Genomic DNA, 17,578 nt, shown 5'->3' on the forward strand with positions numbered 1-17,578 from the left:
TAATTCCTGAATTTCTGGCGGTAGGCTTCAGGTACCAGTTCATAAGCTTTTAAGACCGCAGCCTTCACCCTGTCGTAGCGCTGGCTGTCCAAAAGAGGGAGCGCTGCTACTACCTCTTGAGCCTTCCCTTTCAGTCTGCACTGCACAAGCAGGGCCCACCATTCTTGAGGCCACCCCAAAGTTATGGCTATCTTTTCAAAAGCTGCAAAGTAGCAGTCAACCTCACCATCCCCAAAGGCAGGAACAAAGGGAATAAATTTGGAGATGTCAAAGGGGTGAGAGAGGTCTGAGCCACCCGACGAGCCTGTAGGGACATCAGGGGCTGTTAAAGTGGACTGGGACTGAGCTTCCAGCTCTAGACGGCGTATTCGAACCTGCGTATCAGCCTCGATCTCCATACGGCGGATCTCGAGCTGCATCTTGTGCTGATGTTCCAGCCGTAGCCTTTCCAGTTGTACCCTCAACCTGGCATCAAGCCGGGAGGAAACTGAGCTACCTTCTAAGATGAGCGGATCAAACCTGGGGAGAGTGACAGGTGGAGTCTTCCTATCCTCACCCTCCGGAGTTGATTCCTCACCACCAGCTGTGCCCAATTGACACTCAAGCTCAGCGTTGCTAGGTCCCGCCTCCTCAGACGGACCTGCCTCCGCAGGCAACACGGCAGAGTCAGCCACAACACCACGCAGAACGCCTCTTTCGATTAGTCCAGCCACAATCAACTCCCTCAACTCACGCTTCAACATCTTTTTACCAACAGGGATGTCATAACAATCAGCCAGAACAGTCAAATCATCTTTCCGGCACTGATTTACACGATCTAGGGTTGGATCCTCCTTAAATTCCTCTAGATCAAACGGAGCCATATTGAGGTCAGCCAAGTACTTCCGCAGCTCAGAATCCACTAAACTAAACAATTGAGAGTATGCGCTCTCCCACAAATATACAAAAAACAAAAAAGCTCCCGGACGTGCCCCCACTTTGTTACGACCCCTTTTAGAACCAGGGGTGATAGGGTCGTCAACAAAGGAAATAGGACAAAATATAAGATATTAACAATTATTTATTTACAAAACAAAAACGGGTTCAACATAAATCAGGGCACTTAAGGCCATCAATTACAACAAAAGAAACTTAATTAACTCAGCGTGTCCTCAATCGAGGTAAACAATAAGCCAAACAACAAACACTAACTCAAGAAGTTCCCTATAAACCAAAATATTGCTCTTACAACTATTCAAAATGGAGCTATGTACTTAAACCAAATCTAACATACAGTTAACTCAACAAAAGATGTCTGCTAAACCAAAATACACAAACTAAAGAGAGAACGAGCGCAGAATCTCAATATAACCAACCACTCAGGTGTCTTAACTAAAGGGAAGAAAAATGCTCTTATAAACCGCTATGGGTAAATCAACCAGCCACTTCAAATGCAAGTCCCAAACTGGCGAGCTGTGGGCCTGAGGAACACAGCTGCCCTGATCACCGTCGCCGCCTCCCTTTTAAGGACCGGTACTCCCGTTGGTTGGTCGCCGAGGAGGAAGCAGTGTGGCGGAGGTGTCCTGTAAGGAGGATGGGGTGGGTCTCCGCTGAGCAGGTGGAACCGAAGGCAGCCAATCACCGTACAGGAGGGAAAGAAGGTGGTCTCGCCGGCCGGGAGCAGGGTTGCAGGATATGCAGCATTTATTCTCATACATGTCCAGGCCAGAGGCCAGGGGACGTGACACAGTCTACAGTAATTTAATCACTAGAATAAATAAATGGCATTAGTTTTAAGCCAAGTCTGACTTTAAAGATTAGGGAGGAAACCACTCACACCATCTGTTTATTTTCTATGAGGGTCTTTTTATGGCACAAACATGTTACCAGTATTGAATTAAATCTATAAGTCTGCATCAGTTCATGCTTGTTGTTCCAGACTGTGGCAATGCAGCTGGTGGTGTGGAGGAGGAGGGTGAGGCAGAGACGGGCTGGATTGAAGGCGCTGCCATCCTCCTGTCTGTGGTGTGTGTGGTGCTGGTGACGGCCTTTAATGACTGGAGCAAAGAGAAGCAGTTTCGGGGTCTCCAGAGCCGCATTGAGCAGGAGCAGAAGTTCACCGTGGTCCGAGGGGGTCAGGTGATCCAGATCAAAGTGTCTGAGATGGTTGTTGGAGACATTGCACAAGTCAAATATGGTAAGAAAACCCACCACTGAACTGTGCAGTGGTCAAAGGATGTGTATTGAGACCTAACTATTAGTTAATAATAGTTTAACTAATAGACCAAAAGAGCAGACCAACAGCTCCACTGAGGAGGATGCTGCTGCTAAAAAAACCTAAGAATTGTACAGAAAAATGGCCCAAATACCTCCTCTGTCTGGAGACTCTAGTGTCTCACTATTGTAATCTGTCACTTCCAGAAACACACACACGCACACACACACACACACACACACACATGCATGCATGCACACGAGAAGTTTAATTTCTTTTGCTCTGTTCCTATCTGTCAACAGTTTGTTGAAAGGTTTATGATTCAGTGGGAATATACAGTTCTTTTTTGTTGTTAATTTTCTTATGCTAAACAAATGTAATACTTATTGAATAGTGAATAAAAGTAAGAAAATAGGGTGATGTTTCTTTACATATTTTGTAGCGTTGTCTGTAGGTTTGGGGGTCTCCAGCTAATCCTGTTTTTGGGGCCTCAGCAAGGAAAAGTTTGAATTAAAGAACAAAGTACATAAAATAGAACTTTAACTTCAGAGCTGTTCAGTTATTTCCTTTTCTACTGTATTGAATTAAAATGCAATTAAATGCATTTTTCCAGACATTACTAGAGCTTGGGTTTACAATATTAATGTCTGTGTTTATTATTTGATTCAGTCGTCCACTAAAATCCAGTTAAAGTAAGAAAGGTCGTTTTTGGGGCAACTGTTGTAATATGATTAAATGCGATAAATCAAGATTAATAAATTACAAAGCCTTTCTTTAATTATTTAGATCATTTTTTTATTGAGTCCAACCCCTAATTTCTATATTTAAAAACATTATATTTTTCATATATGACATACATTCATGCATTTTCCAACTTCCTTAAAGGGTTTGTGTACATTATGTTGAACCTATCAATAATAACAACATCTTCTTACTGCTTATTATATATTTTACTGTATAACTTATTTGTAGTATTCTTGCTTTTTGTGTTTGACTATTTTTATTGTGGTTTATATTCTTTTCAGCTTTGGTAGGAGAGCCTGGGATTTAAAAAAATCATTGCCAATGATTGCTGATGCAATTGTTGTTCAATGACAATAAATCCATCCATTCATTCATTCATTCATTCATTCATTCATTCATTCATTCATTCATTCATTCATGATATTATGATATTTTTTAATGTAATGAAGACTTTAGTCTTTATTTAAGAATAGAAAAACAGACATCAGCTGCAGTCTTGGTTTACTGATTTCCTTTAGAAAACATAATCTTGCTCATACTTGAATTAATAAGATCAGAGATGAGTCTATTCTCAGCTTTGATAATGGTGATACTGGTAAATATGACATTTTAATATTTTTAGGTGTTATCATCAGAACATTTCCTACATTATTACTGTAAATTGTGATATTGCATCTGTGGAGATGAACAGAAAACAGTGTAAGATTTTAAAAATGAACACAACTGCCTTGTTTTTCTTGAGAAAAAGATAAAATATCTTTAATAATCCTGCTCCGGTTACATCCTTTAGTTATAGCAGGCAGATGACATAATCATGTCCCATAATGACTTGATGAACCTTTATTACCTCTGTGTTGCTGTCCCAGGTGACCTCCTTCCTGCAGACGGAGTCCTCATTCAGGGCAACGATCTGAAGATTGACGAAAGCTCCCTGACTGGAGAGTCGGATCATGTCAAGAAGACTCTTGACAAGGACCCCATGTTGCTCTCAGGTGCATTATTCTGCTCCATTTTCCCCCAAGTCAGAGCCAAGTTCAGCGTGACCTGTCGCGTTATTATCTGCACTTACCAGCCACTTTCTGCTGCTGATTTTCCACAGCTGAATTAAAGCTTTGAGTTTTCACACCTACAGTAGGGTCATTTTAGGAGCATCAATGGGTCTGTAACTCTTTTATACTATTAGGGTACTTGAGCCAGACACTTTCTGTGTGCAGTCATTCCTGGAGAGCACTGACCTCCGGGTGACAATTGACCCATTGTCAGGTTTGATTTCATTACACATCCTCCCACTTTGTCTCTGTCAAAGAAGACACCGTGTCATGGGTACAAGATGCATCATATTTTGCAGGTAAAATGGGAGCACTTCTCACCTCCTCCTCCCCCTCCTCCTCCTCAGGTACCCATGTGATGGAGGGCTCTGGTAAGATGGTTGTCACTGCTGTTGGTGTAAACTCTCAGACTGGGATCATCTTCACGCTGCTTGGTGCTAGTGAAGAAGGCGAGGGTGACGGCGAGGACAAAAAGGAGAAGAAAAAAGAGGAGAAGAAAAACAAGGAGAAAAAGGACAAAAAGAGTAAGTTCAGGTTCTGTTCTGGTGTGTCTTACTCTGTTGTCTGACCATTAATGGTCTAATGGGCTGAAGGAAATAAAAAGACGTTTGTAATGCACCAGTGGCAAAATCTTATAATATGCTGCTGTACTTTTCATGCCATCAAAATACTGCAAATACAAACACCAGCACATGCACACCCATAATAATAATAATATATTTTATTCAAAAGCGCCTTTCAAAACACCCAAGGACACTGTACAACACAAACATTAAAACGGTTAAAAAACAATAAGTACAAAACAAACATTAAAACGGTTAAAAACAATGAGTACAAAACAAACATTAAAACGGTTAAAAACAATAAGTACAACACAAACATTAAAACGGTTAAAAACAATAAGTACAAAACAAACATTAAAACGGTTAAAAACAATAAGTACAAAAGAAACATTAAAACGGTTAAAAACAACAAGTACAAAAACAAACATTAAAACGGTTAAAAACAATAAGTAAAAAAACAAACTTTAAAACGGTTAAAAACAATAAGTACAAAACAAACATTAAAACGGTTAAAAACAATAAGTACAAAACAAACATTAAAACGGTTAAAAACAATAAGTACAAAACAAACATTAAAACGGTTAAAAACAATAAGTACAAAACAAACATTAAAACGGTTAAAAACAATAAGTACAAAACAAACATTAAAACGGTTAAAAACAATAAGTACAAAACAAACATTAAAACGGTTAAAAACAATAAGTACAAAACAAACATCAAAAAGGTTAAAAACAATAAGTACAAAACAAACATCAAAACGGTTAAAAACAATAAGTACAAAACAAACATTAAAACGGTTAAAAACAATAAGTACAAAACAAACATCAAAATGGTTAAAAACAATAAGTACAAAACAAACATTAAAACGGTTAAAAACAATAAGTACAAAACAAACATCAAAACGGTTAAAAACAATAAGTACAAAACAAACATTAAAACGGTTAAAAACAATAAGTACAAAACAAACATCAAAACGGTTAAAAACAATAAGTACAAAACAAACTTTAAAACGGTTAAAAACAATAAGTACAAAACAAACATCAAAACGGTTAAAAACAATAAGTACAAAACAAACATTAAAACGGTTAAAAACAATAAGTACAAAACAAACATCAAAACGGTTAAAAACAATAAGTACAAAACAAACATTAAAACGGTTAAAAACAATAAGTACAAAAACAAACATTAAAACGGTTAAAAACAATAAGTACAAAACAAACATCAAAACGGTTAAAAACAATAAGTACAAAACAAACATTAAAACGATTAAAAACAATAAGTACAAAACAAACATCAAAACGGTTAAAAACAATAAGTAAAAAAACAAACATTAAAACGGTTAAAAACAATAAGTACAAAACAAACATTAAAACGGTTAAAAACAATAAGTACAAAAGAAACATTAAAACGGTTAAAAACAATAAGTACAAAACAAACATTAAAACGGTTAAAAACAATAAGTACAAAACAAACATTAAAACGGTTAAAAACAATAAGTACAAAACAAACATTAAAACGGTTAAAAACAATAAGTACAAAACAAACATTAAAACGGTTAAAAACAATAAGTACAAAACAAACATTAAAACGGTTAAAAACAATAAGTACAAAACAAACATCAAAACGGTTAAAAACAATAAGTACAAAACAAACATCAAAACGGTTAAAAACAATAAGTACAAAACAAACATTAAAACGGTTAAAAACAATAAGTACAAAACAAACATCAAAACGGTTAAAAACAATAAGTACAAAACAAACATTAAAACGGTTAAAAACAATAAGTACAAAACAAACATTAAAACGGTTAAAAACAATAAGTACAAAACAAACATTAAAACGGTTAAAAACAATAAGTACAAAACAAACATTAAAACGGTTAAAAACAATAAGTACAAAACAAACATTAAAACGGTTAAAAACAATAAGTACAAAACAAACATTAAAACGGTTAAAAACAATAAGTACAAAACAAACATCAAAACGGTTAAAAACAATAAGTACAAAACAAACATTAAAACGGTTAAAAACAATAAGTACAAAAACAAACATTAAAACGGTTAAAAACAATAAGTACAACACAAACATTAAAACGGTTAAAAACAATAAGTACAAAACAAACATTAAAACGGTTAAAAACAATAAGTACAAAAGAAACATTAAAACGGTTAAAAACAACAAGTACAAAAACAAACATTAAAATGGTTAAAAACAATAAGTAAAAAAACAAACTTTAAAACGGTTAAAAACAATAAGTACAAAACAAACATTAAAACGGTTAAAAACAATAAGTACAAAACAAACATCAAAACGGTTAAAAACAATAAGTACAAAACAAACATTAAAACGGTTAAAAACAATAAGTACAAAACAAACATTAAAACGGTTAAAAACAATAAGTACAAAAAAAACATCAAAACGGTTAAAAACAATAAGTACAAAACAAACATTAAAACGGTTAAAAACAATAAGTAAAAAAACAAACATTAAAACGGTTAAAAACAATAAGTACAAAACAAACATTAAAACGGTTAAAAACAATAAGTACAAAAGAAACATTAAAACGGTTAAAAACAACAAGTACAAAAACAAACTTTAAAACGGTTAAAAACAATAAGTAAAAAAACAAACTTTAAAATGGTTAAAAACAATAAGTACAAAACAAACATTAAAACGGTTAAAAACAATAAGTACAAAACAAACTTTAAAATGGTTAAAAACAATAAGTACAAAACAAACATTAAAACGGTTAAAAACAATAAGTACAAAACAAACATCAAAACGGTTAAAAACAATAAGTACAAAAACAAACATTAAAACGGTTAAAAACAATAAGTACAAAACAAACATCAAAACGGTTAAAAACAATAAGTACAAAACAAACATTAAAACGGTTAAAAACAATAAGTACAAAACAAACATCAAAACGGTTAAAAACAATAAGTACAAAACAAACATTAAAACGGTTAAAAACAATAAGTACAAAAACAAACATTAAAACGGTTAAAAACAATAAGTACAAAAGAAAACCGAACGAAGGACAACATAAAGATGGAGAGTGACTAGATGACGTAGGACTGTCTGAACAAATGTGTTTTGAGTTGTGATTTGAAGAGAGGAAGAGAGTCTATGGTGCGGATTTTAGGGGGAAGAGAGTTCCAGAGATGGGGTGCAGAGTAGCTGAATGCTCGGCTCCCCATATTGACGAGATGGGCTGGGGGGACAAGAAGCTGGAGAGAGGAGGAGGAGCCAAGAGAACGGACCGGAGCAGCAATGTGCAGGAGATCAGATATATGTGTTGGGTCAGATAGTGAAGTGCTTTGAATCTAACGAGGAGAATTCTGAAGTTAATTCTTTGTTTTACGGGGAGCCAGTGAAGTTGTTGTAGGATGGGGGTGATGTGGTGAGTAGTAGGAGTCCGTGTAATGATGCGTGCTGCAGAGTTTTGGAGGAGCTGACCAACAATAGAGCGAATTGAAAAACTGGAAGATTAAAAAAATGATTGAACTGATTGCATAATTGATTAAACTGAGTTTTTTGTTCAATTTGAGTCTCTCATAGCAGTTTTTTCTCTTTATAGGTAAAAAAGAAGACAAAGGGAAGAAAGGTAAGCAGGATATTACTGTTACAAATGATGAATATGATATTTAAGAATTTGTCTTCTAAACAACGCTCTCACCTTACTTCCTGTAGGTGAGAGCGTTGTCGAGGGACTTGAAAGAATCTCATAGACTCAGAAAAACCAAACAGAAAGTATATATAGCTCAAATATTTTAATTTTGTTATCTTATTTCAATAATTAGCTAGTTGTTTTCCGGAGGTGTGGCCATCCCAGCAAACCTGTCAGATCCGCTGGGATGGCCACGCCCCCATCATAAAAGAAGACGATAGACCAGAGGAGGAAAAACACTTTCAACGCGTACTCTCACTCTGTCAATATCTAAAATGGACCACAAACAAAGGAAATTAACAAGTCCAAAGAAAAGAAAAGAAAAGAAACAAAAAGAAAGGAAGACAAAACACATGCAAACTGAAAACAATAATATAAACAAAGTAGCCACACCATACATCTGGGGATTAACAGAACCAATACAAAGGATCATGAAGAAACATGGAATCAACATAGCTGTAAAACCGCCCACAAAACCACGGCAGCTTCTGGTTCATCCCAAAGACAAAATACACATGAAAAGAGATACTATGTAGATCTTGCAACAAAACCTACAGAGAGGCAGGGAGGACCTTCAAATAAGGAAAAAAGAACATCAAAAAGAACGTGAGAGGGAAAAGCCAGACGACTCATTATAACACAGAAAGAGAAGGCAGAACAAATTTAAAATCAGACATATCAGATCCTTGCAGGAGGAACAACCATATCATGGACTGGGACAGCGCAAGGTTTGTCAGATCTGAGGGAAACAAATTAAAATGTTTGATTAAGGAGGCAATCGAGGTCAGGAACCAGGCTAGCAATGCCATAAAATGGGACGAGGGGGCATACATGCTTTCTCACACCTGGGATTCCCTACCCCAGAGACCACCACCACAGAGCAGACGTTTCTGAGGAAGACTGCAGGTGACTGCAGAAACATGGTATTTTATAACATCCTGCTTTTATTGTCTTTATAGAAACAAACCCTTATATCAAGGAAATATATTTACTGCTCACTAAAAAATATGGATATTCCAGTTTTTCTATGTCTGGAAAAAATAATTAGGAAAAAAAATTATTTAAAATATTCATATGAATGAAATATCAATTAAAATGAATTTGACTTTCTCTAAACTTTTAATTGCACATGTACAACAGTTCCAACTGATCCATGCTTAAGTTCTTAATGCGTATATAATTAGCATAGAAAGGCATTAATAAAGGTACCAGAGGAGCCAGACACCAGCTGCTGGTTGACAGAACTGTCGCCTGAGACTACAAAACCAGACAGACAGACCTGTGCACTGCCTGGATTGATTACCTGAAAGTCTCTGACTCAATGCCACATACATGATCCTGGAATGCCTGAAGCTGTACAAGATCAACAACACTAAGCACCTTCACTGCAAACGCAACAAGGCTGTGGCAGACCAAGCTCTGCAGTCTCCTTCCTGATGGCAGCAAGCTGAAGAAGCTATGTCATTGGTGGGTGGGGTGTCTCGCGATGCAGAGGGCTTGATAGGTGGGGCATGAGGTGTAGATGTTTTGCAAGAAGGGGAGAGAGGCACAGACAATCCTCTCAGCTGGTCTCACAATGCATTAGAGGGTCTTCCTGCAGGACCCAGTGCAGGCACCGTACCACACAGTGATGCTACTGGTCAGGACGCTCAATGGTGCCTCTGTAGACGGTGCAAATGATGGAGGCCAAGGCTTTCCTCAGTTTTTGGAGGAAGTAGAGGTGCCGGTTGCCTTTCTTGGCCAGTGATGTGGTGTTGATGGTCCAGGACAATCTCCTTCGTCCTCTCTACATTCAGAGAGAGATTGTTGTGTTGACACCACAAGGCCAGGCAGTGCACCACGCTCCTGTAATCTGTCTCATCGTTGTTTCTGATGAGACCTGCCACAGTCGTGTCATCTGCAGGCTGGATGAGGAGGTTGGAGTTGTGCGACAGTGGGCAGTCGTGGGTCAGCAGAGTGAAGACGAGGGGGCTCAGCACACATCCTTGAGGGACCCGTGTTCAGTGTGGTGATGCTGGATGTGTTCCTGCTGAATTGAACTGCCTGTGGTCTCCCGGTCAGGGAGTCCAGCAGCTATTTGCACAGTGAGGTGTTAATTCCCAGCTGGTCCAGTTTCAGAATGAGATGTTGGGGGATGAATGTGTTAAATGCCGAACTGAAGTCAATGAACAGCATGCTGATGTAAGAGTCTTTTGGGTCCAGATGTGTGAGGGCCGTGTGTAGGGCAGAGGAGATGGCATCATCAGTTGAGTGGTTGGACCGATATGCAAACTGGAAGGGGTCTGGGCAGGTTTAGAGGATAGACTTTATGTGGTTCAAGACTAGCCATTAGAAGCATGTCATAGTAATGAGAGTGAGGGCTAGTACAGTGACATGAATTTAATTTCCCGATCTAATCCAGGGCAGAAACCTCGAGTGAGGCAGTGGCGAGCTGTGCCTCAACTGTGACTGTGTGATCCAGTACAAACTGGGTTCATGACAAGTTTCTGTTCCTCAGCATATCACCAATATGAACTTTACAGAAATATTTGTTATACACCATGACTCTCTACAGTCTGTGTAATGTCTTTAATGTGTGTGGGAGAGAATTATTCCTGCTGATCTACAATAAAGTGCAGAGAAAAGTCAGCAGGTGAGGCAGGCAGTACTCTGCCTCACCTCAAGGGGGCACACTCACACACCAACACGGTGTGTGTTGCCAACTTAGCGACCTTTTTTTTTCAAAATAGCGACTTTTTCTGGTAGTGTTTGAGACTCTTGGAGACTGACGTGTAGGAACGTAGTTTATTCTTCTCAATGAGGAGTGGAAGGTCCCTCACCTGTCTAAAAGCAATCAGAAGAGGCTTCCCGCAGCAGCAGTAGCTGCATTCAGAGCAGGAGATGATCTCTGCTTCATGACCAGGCTGAAAATGAAACGTACAAAGCTGCTGCTGGATGATCCCGTGCTGGCTTACCACCAGATATTAATGTCTATTAATGAGGAGTGTGGAGGAAAACATTCAGAAAGTTAAAAGTGTTGTGAAAACACCTACACTTAAAAATTAAACTAAAAAAAAAAAAAATATTAAGCAAATAATTTGTTTTATTTTTATTACTTTAGCCTTTTTAAACAGTTTTAGGTTGTCTTTTCATCAATTTTTGCCTTTCACATGACTTCTTTAAACTTTTAGGACAGCCAGTAGCTACTTTTCTCACCTAAGAGTTGGTAACAGTGGGTGTGTGAGTGTAATTGAAAGAGGAATGCGGATGGAATATGAAGCATTACAAGTAGTTGCATGCTGTTGAATGAATTGTGAAGTAAGATGCTATTTTCAGTTCTTACAATTGTAAATCAGTGCCTCACCAGCCATGAACCTCACCACACGTCACTGGGCTAGTGTGGGAACAACAGCCTGGTTTAGCGAGATGTTGAAGATGTCCGTGAAGACATTCGTGAGCTCCCCAGCACATGACCAGCATCAATACCTGTTCACTAGGAGATGGTGGAGACGTCTCTGCAGGTGTGCTGTTGTGTGCCTCAAAATGAGCAAAGAGGTCACTTAGCTCATTTAGCAGAGAGGTGGAGCTGTCACAGGTCTGCAGTGGGGGCTTGTAGTTTGTGATGGTCTGTATCCCTCGCCACAGGCTCTGTGTGTCTCTGCTGTTGCTGAACCAATGAGCTATCTTCCTGCTGTATCCAACTGGAGTCAGCTCAATGGCAAGAACAAGATCAGGTAATTAGCAGCTATGCCCGGCCGGTGATCTTACACCCTGCTGGAACAATAAGCTGGGCAAAGGAGGAAGTTCAGACCACAGATATTAAAACACTGAAACTGTTCACCATGCATGGAGGGTTCCACCCCAAATCCAGTGCCTGGAACTATACACTAAGCACAAAGAGGGAGGCCTAGGACTAGTGAGCATCAGGGCCGCTATCCAAGATGAAACATCCAAGCTCCATGAATACATCAGAAAGATGGACTCAAAGGATGAAGCACTGAGTGAATGTCTCAGGCAATGAAACCTGGAGGAGAATGAAATGTAGGAACCGTCATGGAGGACAAATCCCTGCTTGGGATGTAAGGCAAGGCAAATTTATTTGTATAGCACATTTCATGTACAAGACTATTCAAAGTGCTTTACACAAAACATAAAAGCATTCAGTTATAACTCCTACAAGAAAAAGGCCGGTAGATGTATCGGCCGCCATTGTAGAGACGATCAAAAAAATTCACTCGTACTGTCTCACACTTTAGTCGCAAAGATTAGTGACTGATTAACAAAGTTCAGGTGCTACTGACACAAGAGGGTTTGTTAACAATAAATTGTCAATAATAGCGAATAAGACCCGAGCTTTATGAAAGTTTTTGCTTAATAATGTCAGATGAATAGGACTTTCTTGCATTCCTCAGTTGTAAGTTATAAGAGTGAAGTTTCTTTTTATACATGTCATAATGAACCTGTAGATTTGTTTTGCTCCATCTGCGCTCAGCTTTCCGACACTCCCTTTTTCCATTTTTCACCAGTGTGGAATTTCTCCATGGAGACTTTCTTTCAAGACACAACCTTCACCTTAATAGAAGCAATAGCATCCATATTACTTAACATTTTAGCATTAAAATTAGTGGCAATCTCATTGGCTGAAGCCCCTGATAGGGCAGGTGTTAAAGAGAAGGCCTGGTTTAACATATTACTTGTGTTTTCAGCTATACACCATTTAGTGATCACCTCCATTGAGACATTTGTGTGAACAGGAACTGTACACTCAAAGAAAACACAGTAATGATCAGACAGGCCCACGTCACACACAGTACCCTTGGAAACACCCAAACCCTTAGAAATCAGTAAATCTAGAGTGTGTCCTTTAATGTGTGTGGGCTCTGTTATATGCTGAGTCAGCCCAAAGTTGTCCAAACTGTTCCTCAGGTCTTTAGTCCCTCTGTCCAGAGGGTTGTCTACATGGATGTTAAAATCACCAACAATAATTACACAGCCAGAATCTAAACAGATTGTAGCAGCAGTTCACTAAACTCTTCATAAAATTCTGCACAGTGTCCTGGTGCCCGGTAAATATCCAGAAATATTGATCTGAGATTAGCTTTTACTTGAAGAGCCACATATTCAAAAAAGTAAAGTTTCCAAAAGATAACTGCTTACATTGAAATGATTCATTAAATAAAACTGCTACTCCTCCTCCTCTCCTGTTCAGTCTGACCTCACTGATAAAACTAAAGCTGGGAGGGTTGATTCAATAAGAGCAGCTGCACTGTTATCTTGGTTTAACTAAGTTTCTGTTAAAAACGTAAAATCAAGGTTATGTTCAGTTATAAAATCATTAATTAAAAATGTTTTCCCTGCTAATGACCTAACATTTAATAAAGCTAACTTAATGGGTTTGGAATTGTTTACCCTATGTTTGGGGGCACGCTGTGGCTCACAGGGTATGTTAACTCTACTTAGAAACCTTTTAGAAAGCAGCTCTCTGTGTTCTGACCGAGCTACTTTTCTCCTTCTGTTACCAAACAGTAGATATTTTTGAACCTTCTAATAAACAGGGGTCCAGCTGGTCCTGGAAAAAATCATGATTGCCGTTATCCAGGCAGCCTGGACCCTCCACACATCATACATCCGAAACATGAAGCTGGCCTGGTGGTACAGGAGGGGCTGGGCGCCCTCCCTTTAGCTGCTCTGGCGGGGGGGTTATGGGGGACAAAAACATACTGGGGCCAGGGCTCCAGACTGCAACCAAACAGTCGCATTTGCAATTAAAATGTGAGACAGTACGAGTGAATTTTTCATCGTCTCTACAACGGTGAAACATCTACCGGTCTTTTTCTTGTAGGAGTTATAACTGAATTTATTTAGCCGCTAACAAACTTCTGCTCCCCTCTTCAGACCAGTAGTTCACAGTAACGCGCAGATTAGCTGCTGGTTTGTCAACTCAAACTAACTTCAATACGAGAAAAGGAGACGAACACCAACAAAGAATTAGTGCAGCCAGTAAGAGATGTGTGTTTTTTTAATGTTATGTCATCTGCAAAAAAATGTGAATTGTAAACATTGTAAACATTGGGGGAAAATAATAAAAAGGGAAATCATGGATACACTGTAAAAAAAATTATTAAAATCAAATCTATTGGGAAAATAAATAAATGCAATTAAAGCTTATGTAAAAATCAGGAAAAAAAAAAATAAGAATGCGTTGTAAACTGAATAAATAGATGAAGAATAAATCAAAATGTTACCACAGCATTAGGAAAAATAATTACAAAAGTAATTAAAAACAGAAAATCATGGATGCCATGTTAGGGGGGTGGGTGGTGCAGACTTGTTACCAGTTATCAGATGCATCATTGGACATGGTAAGAGTAATTTGTATGATTCATGTATATTACCGTTTTTTTTACTGATTTCTACTGAATTTAGAGGATGGCTTTGATTGTTTCAGCATAACATTGTCGTATATCACAGCAGCATTAGTTTCAGGTGTTACCTGTAAAAAACAAAATACATACAACCTTCCAGCCTTTCAGAATAAATTAGCTCTTGTTGTCGGGAGCTTGGTGATCATTTTTGATGTTGCAATTAAGTGTCTTATGAGCCAGTATGTGCTGGTTGGTGGGTGATCACTTCTGTCAATCAAAACATCATATTCTTATGACTCATTTAACAAGTGCTTGTTCTGATTACACTCCTGATATGGTTCATGTTTTTGCTGCGAGCTCACTTCTACAAAGTGTCCCACAAAGTGTGTCCCTGTGGTCAGCAGCAGGTGCTCCTGACTCTGTTGATGGTGATTAGGACCAAGCAGATTATCAGCCTTAAGCTTGGCAGCTGCTTTCTTCTCCTGCCTGCTGCTGCAGCCTGCCTGTCCACTAATAACCTCATTACAGAGATGGGATCAGCGAGCTCACACACACACCTGCAGATACCCTCACTTATTGTCACAAAGCAGAATAATTTGTTTCTGCTGGCAGTGCTGTGAATGATACTCTGGTGGGAAGAGGGGTGTGGATAGTGCAGTGTGGTCAGGTAGCTGGATTTTTAGCAAGTTAGCTTGGAGATAAAAGCACTCTGGGATTAGACCACCTACCTGTTGACACAGTGCGGTGGCCCGGCTCTCCACTGATTCAAGTGTCATTCTGATTAACTGTTCAGCCAGTATTAATGACCATTAATCCTTATTACACTCAGTTCACACGTCATGATTTTTAACTCTGAAAGGTCCATTTCTGAGTACAGTTTAACATATCCTGGTTATAGATTGTGCATGTCAACAGTTTGCTTTCAGTAACTTGGATAAGGACTTATACGTATTTTCTAAATATGTAGATACACTACCTATTCTCTACCCTATTTAATATAGGAAGTAAAGGAAAACTAGAGAAAGAAATTCAAACCTGTTTGCAATGTTGTTCTGGATTTTTAGTTAGCTTAATTGAATTTCTTTGTTTGTTTAGGGAAAAACAAAGATGGAGCCACTGTGGAAATGCAGCCGCTTAATGAGGATGAAGATGCAGAGAAGAAGAAGAAAAACCTACCAAAGAAGGAGAAATCTGTCCTCCAGGGGAAGCTGACCAAGCTGGCTGTGCAAATCGGCAAAGCAGGTACCAAAAGAGAATCTGAGAGCTGATTATTGGAGTGTAAGTGGGAATTTCATGCTGAGTGAAAGCCACATATGACTGTGGACCTCTGTGTAGAGCCAGCCTAAATGTCAAGATATCTTAACAAAATATAAAAAAAGAAAATTAAAAATATATCATTGAATATGTAAATAAAAATGGTAATGCACATTAAAAATTCAGTTTTATACCATTTTCGTCATAAAGATTAATGCTGGTTTTATCAATTCTTGTTGCAGGCTACTGTGCCTGTCGTCCAGTGTATGTGCATAGGGTTTTCTTTGATGATGTAAGTTGAGGAACAGGCAACTATGGTTTTAAGCTATTTTGTTGGGGAAGATTGTGTGTTTTGCTCTACTTAACCTTTTAACACTATGTACTTGACAGTTTCTGAGACCTGTTGCATCACTTTATGGTAAAACACTTTTAAATACCAGTTCAATGGACCAAAGTCATACATCATTCTAAATATGAACCCTTTCATGCACACACACACACACACACACACACACATACACACACACGCACACACACACACACACACACACACGTGTGTGTGTGTGATATATGTGTGTATGTATATATTAGGGCTGTCAAATATAACACGTTGACGGTGGTGACTAATTTATGTAATTAATTGCATTAAAATTTTTTACTTAATTAAGACTGGTATGATTTACACCAACTACAAAATAAAGCTTATTAACTGTATAACTACACTAACCCCTGATGGTCAGGGGTTTCAAAGGTGAGGTGATGCTTTTCAGCATATCTATGATGCACTGCACAGGGCTCTGTGTAAAAATAAATCCACAAATGCAGGTCTGGAGCATCTCTCTGCTTTTAACTACATCTGAATTCATGATATAAAACCAATTTTTTATTTGTTTCCAGGTCTGTTCATGTCGACTCTCACCGTTATCATCCTCATTACTCGCTTCCTGATTGATACCTTCTGGATTCAGGGGCTTCCCTGGACTGCAGAGTGTGTACCTGTCTACATTCAGTTCATGGTCAAGTTCTTCATCATCGGTGTGACAGTGCTGGTGGTAGCTGTGCCTGAAGGTCTCCCTCTGGCTGTCACCATCTCCTTAGCATACTCAGTCAAGGTTTGTTCTTGCATAGCTTTGTGTACTAGCTCTGGACATCTTGGATCTTAGTGTCCAATAGATCAGACCACCTTCGATCATACAGCAACTCAAGCATCACACTTTGATGTTTCCAGAAAATGATGAAGGACAACAACCTGGTACGCCACCTGGATGCCTGTGAGACAATGGGCAATGCCACAGCCATCTGCTCTGATAAGACGGGAACACTAACCATGAACCGCATGACGGTGGTGCAGGCCTACATCGCTGGACGACACTACAAAAAGGTGCCAGAGCCGGACCTCATCCCTGCCAAGATCCTGGACCTGCTCATTCTAGGCATAGGAGTCAACTGCGCCTACACTACCAAGATTATGGTGAGCTTTAAAAGTAGCTCTTCATTCAGGAAGCTCTGTGAGTTAATCATTTAGCAGGTTGGTTTGGAGCACTGCCTTGGCAGCTCAGGACTCATCTGAAGACTGACTCTTGGACTGACCCCATGGACCAGAGTACAAAGCAAACAAACAGTTTTAAAGAGTTTTAAAAAAGCAACAAGCATTTATCATCAGCTAACGCTCTGTCAACTCTCTGCTAAGATGTCACCACATATCAACAAGTCTGACTTATTTTCCTGCTTTATCCTTGATTTTTTTTTTTTTTTTTTTT

The 17,578-nt window shown here is 38.6% G+C and overlaps 1 protein-coding gene across 1 annotated transcript in view; it reads left to right on the forward strand.

Annotated features, from left to right (window-relative positions):
- LOC121648229 (plasma membrane calcium-transporting ATPase 1-like) overlaps nt 1-17,578 on the forward strand; it is a 42,328-nt gene that overhangs the window by 10,761 nt on the left and 13,989 nt on the right. The window contains exons 3-9 of the mRNA XM_041998240.1: nt 1,919-2,176; nt 3,805-3,930; nt 4,335-4,511; nt 8,131-8,157; nt 15,660-15,806; nt 16,716-16,930; nt 17,047-17,289. Coding sequence (XP_041854174.1) covers nt 1,919-2,176; nt 3,805-3,930; nt 4,335-4,511; nt 8,131-8,157; nt 15,660-15,806; nt 16,716-16,930; nt 17,047-17,289 — 1,193 coding nt within the window. The remainder of the gene's footprint in view (nt 1-1,918; nt 2,177-3,804; nt 3,931-4,334; nt 4,512-8,130; nt 8,158-15,659; nt 15,807-16,715; nt 16,931-17,046; nt 17,290-17,578) is intronic.

The sequence above is a fragment of the Melanotaenia boesemani genome, chromosome 10, assembly GCF_017639745.1.
Source record: "Melanotaenia boesemani isolate fMelBoe1 chromosome 10, fMelBoe1.pri, whole genome shotgun sequence".
Taxonomy (NCBI): domain Eukaryota; kingdom Metazoa; phylum Chordata; class Actinopteri; order Atheriniformes; family Melanotaeniidae; genus Melanotaenia; species Melanotaenia boesemani.